The sequence below is a fragment of the Aspergillus multicolor genome, assembly GCF_047715735.1.
Source record: "Aspergillus multicolor strain CBS 133.54 unplaced genomic scaffold BDW74scaffold_2, whole genome shotgun sequence".
NCBI lineage: Eukaryota > Fungi > Ascomycota > Eurotiomycetes > Eurotiales > Aspergillaceae > Aspergillus > Aspergillus multicolor.
In genome coordinates this window covers 724,074-733,950 of record NW_027395953.1, presented here as the reverse complement: position 1 = coordinate 733,950, position 9,877 = coordinate 724,074, and the positions used below count along the sequence as shown (strand labels likewise).

General features: G+C 51.5%; 8 protein-coding genes across 8 annotated transcripts; 4 read left to right on the top strand and 4 right to left on the bottom strand.

Moving 5' to 3' along the window:
- The first annotated feature begins 289 nt into the window (after positions 1-289).
- On the top strand, positions 290-534 carry BDW74DRAFT_143874 (uncharacterized protein). The gene has a single exon (XM_073722932.1). It carries the CDS (start codon positions 354-356, stop codon positions 510-512), a length of 159 nt encoding a protein of 52 aa, XP_073588579.1. The 5' UTR covers positions 290-353; the 3' UTR covers positions 513-534.
- Positions 535-556: 22 nt separating this feature from the next.
- On the bottom strand, positions 557-1,743 carry BDW74DRAFT_173338 (uncharacterized protein; the record flags this gene model as incomplete). Its single annotated transcript, XM_073727776.1, has 4 exons — positions 557-622; positions 701-1,042; positions 1,103-1,633; positions 1,702-1,743. 4 exons carry the CDS (start codon positions 1,741-1,743, stop codon positions 557-559), a joined length of 981 nt encoding a protein of 326 aa, XP_073588578.1.
- Positions 1,744-2,345: 602 nt separating this feature from the next.
- Positions 2,346-2,990, top strand: BDW74DRAFT_173337 (peroxiredoxin-like family protein; the record flags this gene model as incomplete). The annotated part of the gene is made up of 1 exon (XM_073727775.1): positions 2,346-2,990. The coding sequence occupies one exon, from the start codon at positions 2,346-2,348 to the stop codon at positions 2,988-2,990; it is 645 nt and encodes a 214-aa protein (XP_073588577.1).
- A 177-nt stretch (positions 2,991-3,167) lies between these two features.
- Positions 3,168-3,704, bottom strand: BDW74DRAFT_44804 (uncharacterized protein). The gene has a single exon (XM_073732817.1). The coding sequence runs from the start codon at positions 3,564-3,566 to the stop codon at positions 3,204-3,206; it is 363 nt and encodes a 120-aa protein (XP_073588576.1). The 5' UTR covers positions 3,567-3,704; the 3' UTR covers positions 3,168-3,203.
- Positions 3,558-5,896, bottom strand: BDW74DRAFT_44791 (Zn(II)2Cys6 transcription factor domain-containing protein). The gene is made up of 5 exons (XM_073732815.1): positions 5,614-5,896; positions 5,448-5,546; positions 4,894-5,395; positions 3,667-4,846; positions 3,558-3,617 (listed from the first exon to the last, which is right to left on the bottom strand). Exons 1-4 carry the CDS (start codon positions 5,732-5,734, stop codon positions 3,844-3,846), a joined length of 1,725 nt encoding a protein of 574 aa, XP_073588575.1. The 5' UTR covers positions 5,735-5,896; the 3' UTR covers positions 3,558-3,617; positions 3,667-3,843.
- BDW74DRAFT_44795 (putative ubiquitin-conjugating enzyme) lies at positions 5,897-7,277 on the top strand. The gene is made up of 4 exons (XM_073732816.1): positions 5,897-6,117; positions 6,167-6,261; positions 6,313-7,082; positions 7,138-7,277. Exons 1-4 carry the CDS (start codon positions 6,056-6,058, stop codon positions 7,219-7,221), a joined length of 1,011 nt encoding a protein of 336 aa, XP_073588574.1. The 5' UTR covers positions 5,897-6,055; the 3' UTR covers positions 7,222-7,277.
- A 649-nt stretch (positions 7,278-7,926) lies between these two features.
- Positions 7,927-8,375, top strand: BDW74DRAFT_44824 (uncharacterized protein). Its single transcript, XM_073732819.1, has 2 exons — positions 7,927-8,020; positions 8,082-8,375. The coding sequence occupies exon 2, from the start codon at positions 8,127-8,129 to the stop codon at positions 8,337-8,339; it is 213 nt and encodes a 70-aa protein (XP_073588573.1). The 5' UTR covers positions 7,927-8,020; positions 8,082-8,126; the 3' UTR covers positions 8,340-8,375.
- BDW74DRAFT_44786 (putative CUE domain protein) lies at positions 8,073-9,876 on the bottom strand. Its single transcript, XM_073732814.1, has one exon. The coding sequence runs from the start codon at positions 9,756-9,758 to the stop codon at positions 8,412-8,414; it is 1,347 nt and encodes a 448-aa protein (XP_073588572.1). The 5' UTR covers positions 9,759-9,876; the 3' UTR covers positions 8,073-8,411.
- Between the last annotated feature and the right edge of the window lies 1 nt (position 9,877).

Genomic DNA, 9,877 nt, shown 5'->3' with positions numbered 1-9,877 from the left:
TCTACTTCTGCATCCTGCTGCAGTATATCATGCCATATATGAAAGACGTCTTAATCCACTTGTATCGATATGACCGCACGCATAAAGTGTCGGAGCGAGTGACGGTGGCAGCACTATATGTTGCTGAGAAGATTGGTCGGGGGAGTGTGAATCTAGGGAACTCGGTGCTGAATATGTATGATGGGAAAACGGGGAGTGCGATTTCCGGGGCGGCTGGGTGGTGGATTGAGGGCGTTGCAGGGGGGATATATGAGGGGCTTGGAGAGGGGATGGCGATATTGGGGGTTGCGGTTGGCCCTATGGGGGTTGGAAAGGCGGGTAGTAATGGGGGGTGAGATTTAGAGGTAGAGATTATGCTGCTTTATAGAAGATACAGGGCATTCGGAGTTTTGGGTTTTTATGTCACCGATGGGATCTATATTTTGAGCTTGTACATGTCAGCGCCAGTCATGAACAAATTTGAGTCTTTCGTGATTTTAACTATATATACTTATCTCGCCAACTTGCCATAAAAAAATACCCAGACTGCATGGCAGATTCTCAGCGGCGCAACGCCCTAAAGAATGGACGAAAAGTCCGTCTTCTCACAGTACTCCTTGAAAGAAGTCATCCTGACGCCAAACTACACAAACCATCGTCAGCGATCACCCCAGTCCAAAACCATCTTCTCAAGTTAGGGCTAGGGTGTAGCAAGTCCTACCTGCTCAGGTCTCCCCACACCAGCCTCTCCCCCATCATACCCAAACTCCTGCGCAAAGAGGACGTTCTCGCCGAACTCACGGCCCAGACCTCCAGAAAGCAGCTGCGCAAATGACTCGATGGTATGTTTCTCGTACCGACCCACAGGCATATTTTGGCTCTTGCACCAGGTCTCGAGGTAGGAGTTCCAGGAGAGCATCTCGCCGACGGCTAGGAGGTTTGTGCCGGGCTTCGCGTCGACTACGGCTTTTACGCATGGGCCGAAGTCGTTTTGGATGTCGCCGAAGGGGACTGGGATGTTGCTCGGTCCGACGCCGTGGATGGTGTAGGAGCCGTTGGAATCCTGAAGGTAGAGATCATTAGTCTGGACCGAGATGAGCAAACGAAGAGATACTGGTCATACCTTCCTAGGCGTTGTCGGCAACCCCCATTGCCAAAGTAAATTATAGTAAATCGGAGCCTGGATTTGCGAGAACTTATCCTTCAAGCCAGGGAGAGACTGTATATAGTCCACCACCACAGCCTTGGACTCCATATGCCAAATCCCGCCGAACTTGCCTCTACTGGCATTCTTCGCACTCGCCATAGAGCTGAAGACGAATCTCTCCAGATTGGGGATCTTGGCTGCAGCATTGGCCAGGTTTTTCCCCTGCGCAACTTCAACCTCGAAGCAGTACTCCGTTATATCCTGGTCTGGCTTCTTCTTGGTCAGGCTCTCGGGGTCCTGGAAGATTGTCCAGAAGTCGGTCACGCCAAAGATAACCGCTGCGTCTTGGAGGACTGCTTCGAGGCTGAAGGGGTCGTTGAGGTCTGCGGCTACCATCTCGACACCCTTGGATGCCCATTCTTGGGCTTTTGGTGAGGTTGGAGTGCGTGTTAGGCCGCGGACTTTCCAACCTGGGAGGGAGAGATATGTGTTTGCAACGGAGCCGCCCTAGGATAACATGGCTTGTCAGTGAGACATGTTCAATTGGGTTAGAAGTCGGAGGAAGGCGAGTTCACCTGCGTGCCCGTGATGCCGGTGATAGCTATGAGCTTAGACATGGTGCTGGAAAAGAAAATGCTTGTCAGACTATTTGCCAATAGGTAATACAGAGATGAGGATGTCTGAGTAGTTTGAAGAATGGAAATAGGCTATGGACGCAGAAGAGCGATGCCTTTTGTACCTCGATGTTCTCTCCCAAGGTCACCCTTGCGAGTCATGGCATATTCGCAACGGACTAGAACCTGCCAGCGTCGATTACTCGATCAATCTGTTTCCAAATTAGGGCCTCATAATTCATCTTTGATTCCGTTATCACATAGGCTATTGATGCTTTGCTGAGACATTTCTCGCCGAACTCGGCGAATTCGGCGAGCACCCGCGCTACGTTCATTCCTTTCAGCTGCAGTTGACCTTCGCTTGCGCAGCAATACAGTCAGTCTCATCCTTCGAGATGCGCATTATCCGTAGGCTATCAGCACTCTACACGATGCTTGGATCAATTACAAATCAATGAGTTGCTTAGCAGGGAAGGATGATGGGAGGGGACAAGACAGACTATAAGTACACCTTGGTAACCCTCCAATATTCCCACCATCCATCAATTGACTCAGTCTTCTTCCCATCCCGAATCAGCTTTACTACCACGTATCAAAACGTTAACATGTCCCTCAAAGCAGACATTGACATCGCCTACGGCGAGTACCAAAAAGCCGCCCCAGCAGCAGTCCTAAACACCTTCTCCGCGGGCCTCAAGGACCTCAAGGACACCTTCGATGCCAGCAGAGCCATCCAGCCGGGCCAAAAGCTTCCCTCGTTTACGCTGCAAGATGCTACCGGAACCCCCGTCGCCAGCGCCTCCCTCCTGTCCACAGGCCCCTTGCTAATCTCCTTCTACCGCGGCGAATGGTGCCCCTTCTGTAACCTAGAGCTGCGGGCCCTCCAGAAACGTCTCCCTGAGTTCAAAGCAAAGGGCGTAAGCGTCGTTGCCATCTCGCCACAGTTACCGGATAGTTCGCTATCTGTTGCCGAGAAGAATCAGCTCGAGTTCGCGGTGCTCTCGGACGTGGGCAATAAATTTGCCAAGGAGCTGGGGATTGTTTGGGAGCAGCCGGCTGAGTTCCGTCCCATCTTGCAGGGGTTCGGTATTCATTGGGAGAAGACCTATGGGGATCAGAGCTTTGAGGTCCCGATCCCGGCTACGATTCTTGTGGACGGCGAGGGCGTTGTGAGGAATGTGTTCATTGAGACGGACTATGTTAAGCGCTTGGAGCCTGAGACTGCGCTTGAGTGGGTTAGCCAGTTGTAGTGTGCTAGATATGGTGGTTGTTGTGCTTGTTATTCGTGTCTTATGTGATAGATGGTCTGGTATAAATCCACTCTGATTTGTCCATGTGCATTGAACCTAATGCCAGACCTTCTCCATTCTGCTAAAAGTCCAAGGGCAGATAAAACGTCCAGTAGAAGTACAGATCTTCCGCCGGCTGTCCATGTATCCTTCTTAGTCTCGGCTCAGTTATTATTAGCACGACTCCCAGACTCCCAGGACGGAAAGCGTCATCACCGTAGCGCCGCCGAGGTCGGCGAGTCCACCAAGTTGATCATCTGCAGTGTACGATATACTCGGCACGGCTTCTAGAAAGTAGGAAGAGGATAAGGGATGAAAGCTTGCATTCACCATGTGTGCTTGGTGCTTGGCCCTGTTCATGTCTATGAAAGCGAAGCCATCGAAGGGACAGAATATAGATGATAAGCTACCCAGGTAGAACAACAAAAAAAGATAACACTGGTCGGGGCAGGATTCGAACCCGCCCTTGGTGATCAACATTCCCCCTGTCAAATGCTTGCAAGCTTCTTGTCCAGAGCGTACCCCCATGGGGTCCATGACCCAACGGTCAGCTGGGATATGAGACCAACGCTCTGACCATTGAGCTACCTGGCCATCTGTGTTAGTGTACTGTCGCTGAAGCGTATCATATGCTCACTTTCATAAGAGACGGGCAGGCTATAGAGGTCGTCATCTTTAGGGATCAAGGTTAGACCGCTCAGTGTCAGACACTTCTTTCAGATTGTACTCGACGCAAATGAGATAATTCCAGTTAAGAAAAGCTTGATCAAACATGACAAGCAGCACAGAAGTAGAGAAATCAACTTAATACTTGTCAATCAGAGCAGGTCACCCCTAACCTTGCACAGCCCCTGCACGGCCGCTCCCCATTACACTTGACCTTTCGACGTTTACATAACTCGCACACGTGCGTTTTACCAGAACCTACCAGTACTTGACTTCGTGCCGGTATCCCGCCGCTGGAGGAATTATAAGTGCACGCCAATTCGTGCTTGACACAATTCTCACATGGTATTTGTTTGTCGCATTTGACTCTCCGTCGACTGCAGTGGAGACATGGTTGTGGCCTGCTTGAGTATCGATGACTGCCTGGAGCATTGGGCAACATTGTTGACGCGCTGATATCCTCCCATAACTCCTCACCGGCTTTGTCGCAGGCACAGTCGAGCCAGAGGATGGACTTGAGTATCAACTTGAGACCATTCCAGTGGGATATTGACATGTGGCTGTTGAGCTCCGCAAGCTTCTGGACAAACCACCGTCGTTCGAGGCTGTTTGAGGCTGCCACACTGCCCATGGCCGAGATCCAAACCAAAAAGTTGTGATTACCACCGGTTGCAGATTTATCATAAAAGTTTGTATCAGCTAGCTCCTGCTGCAGGAGGGTTGCAAGACGGCCATGTGGGGAGCCAACGGCCGGTATAGGGAATAGAACACCAGTGCTGTATATAAGAGCGCTGATTCTGCAGGCTTCATAAAGAGGACCGTGTTGACTGGTGTGCAGCTGATTGGCAGGAGGCAGCGCTAGAACATGAAAATGGACCAGGTTCCGCAGGTCGCATATCAGACGTGGATCGAACCCCCCGATCTCGCCATTAATGTACTCCTGAATAGCGGACGTGTACATCTTCATGCCTTGAAATGCAAAGGCTAATTCTGGAGAGAGCCCCATTTGGACAAACTCCAGAGTCTCGTACTCAAATTGCAACGGATCATAGTCGAAGTTGAAGGCAAGGTCGGAGACCTCATGACCATAAACTGAGAAGAACGGGATCTGCGGCCGCGATAGGGTCAAGGTAGAGTTGACCAGGGTCCGACTAATTTTGTTAGCTGTTTGAGCGTTTCCGGACTGTCTTCGACCTACTAGAAGATTGCTGACGCTGCGCCAGGGGTTTTGATGTTCTGTAGCCCCCCTTTCAATTTCACTAATTTGCATAAACCGGCTTGGTGCTCCATGTTGGGAAGGCGAGCGCCATGGATGTTTAGCCACTGAAGGCCCTGCAGCGGAGGCGTCAACGGGGACTCGGCAGTCCAATCTCGACCTTCGGGTGCACCTGCTGCTTCAATCATCATGGCCACGGAAAGGATTGTCGCGTCAGCCACTGCACTGTCATATTGCCTCAAAGCCGCATTGACTCGTAGTCTGGCTTCTTGCTGACAGAGAAATAAAAAAGAGTCGTCGACAAAGCTATCATACAACCCTTGTTCTCCCCTCACAAGCGAGCGCATACGCTTGTGTGTAAGAGATGAGAGTAACAGGGCACTGAAAAGCATAGGGCTATGCATTGACGCAGGTAGCCAAGCATCCAGATAGGGATTCTTTACCCCCGAGCTGGGGATCATACGGGGCGTCATGACACTTAGTCCTAATAGAGCTTGTCAACCCAGCAACAGGACGCAGGCATGAAGTAAACTCACGGTATTCCAAACAGCCCTGGACCTTCTCCGGGGCCAGTGTAGATGGGTACACACGGAAAGGATCGATGCTACCAAGGCCGAGCCTGTTGTACACCAAAACTGATACATCCTCATGTGTCAGCCTTCGACCTCCGAATGATATATCCCTACGAGGCGGAAACCATACCCTCGCTCCTCAAGCTTTCTGGCTGATCATCCTTTTCTAAAGGATACATATCACCTTGCAAGTGATACCCGTTCAATAAATCAAGATCCATTCTCAAGAACAGCCGCGTCCAAAGTTTCATAGACTTCGAGGATCAGCGGCTTCCTCTGTTCCGGCAGTGCGGCATTCAGCTGAAGTGAGATTGTAGGCGTTGAAGGAAACCCCGCAGCCGCAGCTTCGCCGTAACTCCGATAGGTCGCATACAAGCCCATTGTCGCGCATCATAAATCACCAAGTGGGAAATCTCTCCGTCAAGTTGATGGGTGATCTTTGGTCTGGCCGTTGGCGAGTGTGGAGGGTAAAGTGTCAGGCTTATCGGCCGCCAAGCTCCACCAAGCCCAAGCTTGATCTTCTGGAGCTTCTCCGACTTGTCCCCTGACAGCTTTCGTGTTTACAGTCCACAATGTCAACGACGAGGTTGCCGAACATTCCATCTCTTCGGAGATACCAATTGATTCAGGAACAGTAAGCACCGAACCTCAGAACCATGATTATGGTATCTTACCGCTAGCAGTGCGAGCCTAAAACATGCAGCCCCTCCTGGAGTGTATGTGAGTCTCAGTCCTGGTGATCCGTCTCTCTGGTCCTGCGTGATATTCGTTCGCACAGGTAAGTTACCCTTGTTTCTATCGGAAGTGTATCTAACGATCTCATGGACAGGCCCGTATGCTTCTGCCATTCTCCGATTCCAGATACGGTTTCCCTCGTCCTACCCCGATCGACCACCGCTCGTGACATTCGCTACGGACGTTTTTCATCCTCTCATTGTACCTCTCACGACGTATACCTTCAGCACTGGCGTATCGAATGAAGACCCTGTTAGCGCGACGGACGAGGAACGTTTACCCCCGGGAGGCTTCAGTCTAAGACACGCATTTCCACACTGGTTTGGACGGGCGAGACATGCATCGACATCAAGGACCGTGAGCTCGAATGGCTCGAATGGCTCGAATGAGGGGCTAGCGGAGCCAACATCTATCAACAATCCTTCTCAAGGGATCCCTGATCCAACACAACTTGAGGGCGATGAAGGGAATAACGAAGTCAACGGAGATCAGAGCGAAGAGAGAGAAGAAGCGACGGCCGTTGACACTACTCCGGCGGAAGTCCCTCCTAAAATGAGGTCATCGGTCCCTGTCCTGGAAATCTTGAACTACATCCGCACCTCATTCGACGATGAGACTGTTCTCGATTCCGTGCCGCTTGAAGCTGCGGGCAATCCAAGTGCATGGCACGCATGGAAAGCTCATCGAAAAGATGCCAACAACATCGATGAAACAGATAATTCCAAACGTGACAACCCCCAGGCGCGACTTCCGGGTGATTGGCACTGGGATGGCATCTGGGCTAGGCGCGTTCAGCATGAAATAGAAGCGAGTCAATCTGATGCGACGCTATATGGGACCGCTTCCCGAGGGCCGGACGAAATGGTAATTATCCTGGTCCGGATTACTGGTTTCGAGTTTTGCTGATAGACAACTGCAGATTCGTTTTCTTCGACTCGACGCCAACACGCTGGAGTCGGTCAAACAGAGGGTTATTCCTCCCGTGCAGCAGGCGTCGGAATAAGCCCGCCGCCATACCTCACTTGCTCTTGCTTTAAGCAGCTGTCGGCGCCAGGTATCCGAGTCGTGTAAGATTCCGACTAGCCGGTCCCTTCCTTAGGGGCACCTTCCAGGTTCATTGCCCAACTAGGCAAGCACAACCCAAACCGGAAGCGACAAGAAGACGGCGCAAACGCACTGCTTCGTACATTACCTTGTACCTGTATCCATATGCCGCATCCGAGTATCCCATTTCTACCGTGCTTTTACATGGCAGTATTGGATCCGACTGTATAGATATCGCCATGAACCCTAAGCAGAAAACCGCGATTATCGTCGTCGCGCTCGTCCTGGTTCCAATCATCCTTGTCTGCTGCGCATTCGCCTTAGCCCTTGGCTGCGCCGAGTTCTGGAGCTCGGGTCGCTTTACTCTCATCAAACCTTGGATCCGCCGACACCTGGCTGTCGTGCGAAGAAACATCAAGCCGATTAACCCCGACGATCCTTGTCCCGTTACGCAAGTAAGCGGACCCAACATTACCACGAATCCGCGGCCTACTATCACGGTGACGGAGGTTTGAAACGAGGATTCGCGTGTTCGTTTTTTTTTGGAGGGATATGGTTCGTATGGGCATTTGGCACAAGAACTTCACGCATTCTGACTTGTATGGCACGCAGTTACTGTTCCCTTTGCGGCTCGTTTCATTCCTAGTCATCATAACTTGTACAACGATTTCGACTGCTGGACCATTGATGCGAGGCAGAACGGGACATGCTAAACTCGACTTGTGTGGACGCTCTTTTTTACTTAACTTCTGGCCACAGTACGTATAGCCTCGAGCCGTCCATCCCCATCGCGTTCGGTCAAAGCTGAGGCATCGGCAGTCATGCCATCAACCTGCAATTATACTTGTTTCGGATCTCGAACTTATGGAAATAGCCGCTATGCTGCGCGTTACTCATTCAACTTGGTCGCATGAGCGACCTATATTGCATTGCCTCAAAAGCTCGGACCTCAAGACAGGGGTTGGGTTAAGTTTAACAACACCGACGGCACTAACAACGCTGTTTCTACCGACGTTGTGCCTACTCCTGCGATGCATTATTCCGAAGCACCTTTGTGGCTTGGCTACTAGGTGTTGACCAGATCGTGTATTTAGAAGAGTCAGCATCCAATGCCAGCCTGTTTGGGGAAGAGGTACGCATTATCGCTTTTTAATCTGCGAAATTGATCAGATTAGGGGCATTGACATCCTCCTTATTTGTTTGAGGCGATTTCCAAAGCGGCTCGCCATCATCATCAAACTCGGCCCATTGGAAGAAACCACATCCTTTCTTTCCAGGTTTGGACCCCATATAACACACCCACATGTAGCGCCCTTTACTATCAGTCTTACGCTGGACACATTTGAGAACAGCATGGGCGTTACAGCGACACCTAGGGATATTTCGCGGATGCAACGAGTCCCGATACCACCGGTACGTGATATTGATTCGCCGGTTGCCTGATAGTGGGTGTGGGGAAATGGTCTGCGCAGGGGCAATAGCATGCTTCCATTCTTCTTGCGTCTCAGCATGCATAACCAGAAGAGAGTTATGTGGCAGAGCTATAGATATCTGCCCCTGCGCATCAGCCCTTGACCCGGCATCTTCTTCATTAGAGACGATCCTCCGCACCCGGAATTCCCGCTGCACGCCCAGACTTATACTCCCGATAACCGCGCGGGGTCCAAGATACGTAAGGTGGTCGGTATGATACCCAACACTTTCCGCAGGGCCATCGTAGCAATTCACAAACGCCGCGTTCGGCATCCACTCCTTCGGCGACTGGTACTTGAGTTTCTTGCCCTCCGGATAGACGTCACGTACGCGTTTCCTTATTTCGTCGTTGACGGCTTCCTGGACACGTGCGGAGATCGCGCGGAGATGCGGGGTTGCCTGCCGGATGTTAGTGTGGTATGAGCCGCCGTACGTATAGTCATTTGTGTGCTGGGCCTCTTCCTCTGCCGTGGAGACGTAAACGCATGTAGAGTGTGGGCTTTCGACGGTTCGCTCGAAGATCTGCAATTGGTAGCGCGAGAAATGTTGCGATTCATCGAGGAGTTCGAGGAGAAGCGCGTTTGCTTGCTCGGGCGGGAGGAAGTTGTGGATGATGGTGCACGATGTGTGAGCGGAGACGTCTTCGGGGCTGAATAGGTATAATGTCTTGCCCTTTTGGACTAACGGGTTTCGAGGCCTCTTTGGAACTAGATCGTTTCCATTTTCATCCTTCTTACCCGGCGAGACGGCGATGTGTGAGGTGAGGGAGGTCTGGATCGCGGTGGCGGTTGTCTTTGGTCGCTTGAGCGGGATATGCTTCTGCTCTGTGATTGTGGCTGCTGTGCTTTCAACCGATCCGCCGCAGGAGACGAGGATGTCAAGGAGCGTGTCCTGTGGTGTGTCTGGGAAAAGCGATAGCAACTGAGCTAGCTTTATGTCGGTCGGGGCGTCATCGTCTTCGGATATTGCGGCATGGGGTGCGTCTGGGCTGCGTAGCCTTTTGCGCGAGATATAGCGGTCCATGAGGAGGTATTTCTTGTGTCATGATGAGCTAGATCGCGGAAATTGAAATGTCAGACCCATGATGATAAGAGAAGAAAAGTTCGCGATGGGCGTCGGAGACACAGGGTGCACGTGATTGC

Excerpts from the sequence above, each read along its gene's own strand:
- BDW74DRAFT_143874 (XM_073722932.1), top strand. The coding sequence starts at position 354 with ATGCTGCTTTATAGAAGATACAGGGCATTCGGAGTTTTGGGTTTTTAT.
- BDW74DRAFT_44804 (XM_073732817.1), bottom strand. The coding sequence starts at position 3,566 with ATGGACCCCATGGGGGTACGCTCTGGACAAGAAGCTTGCAAGCATTTG.
- BDW74DRAFT_44791 (XM_073732815.1), bottom strand. The coding sequence starts at position 5,734 with ATGAAACTTTGGACGCGGCTGTTCTTGAGAATGGATCTTGATTTATTG. Across the intron at positions 5,396-5,447 it reads CCAGGGCTGTTTGGAATACC|GACTAAGTGTCATGACGCCC; the intron begins GTGAGTTTACTT and ends AAGCTCTATTAG. Across the intron at positions 4,847-4,893 it reads GCAGCGTCAGCAATCTTCTA|TCGGACCCTGGTCAACTCTA; the intron begins GTAGGTCGAAGA and ends TAACAAAATTAG.
- BDW74DRAFT_44795 (XM_073732816.1), top strand. The coding sequence starts at position 6,056 with ATGTCAACGACGAGGTTGCCGAACATTCCATCTCTTCGGAGATACCAA. Across the intron at positions 6,118-6,166 it reads TACCAATTGATTCAGGAACA|TGCGAGCCTAAAACATGCAG; the intron begins GTAAGCACCGAA and ends TACCGCTAGCAG. Across the intron at positions 6,262-6,312 it reads CGTGATATTCGTTCGCACAG|GCCCGTATGCTTCTGCCATT; the intron begins GTAAGTTACCCT and ends TCTCATGGACAG.
- BDW74DRAFT_44824 (XM_073732819.1), top strand. The coding sequence starts at position 8,127 with ATGGAAATAGCCGCTATGCTGCGCGTTACTCATTCAACTTGGTCGCAT.
- BDW74DRAFT_44786 (XM_073732814.1), bottom strand. The coding sequence starts at position 9,758 with ATGGACCGCTATATCTCGCGCAAAAGGCTACGCAGCCCAGACGCACCC.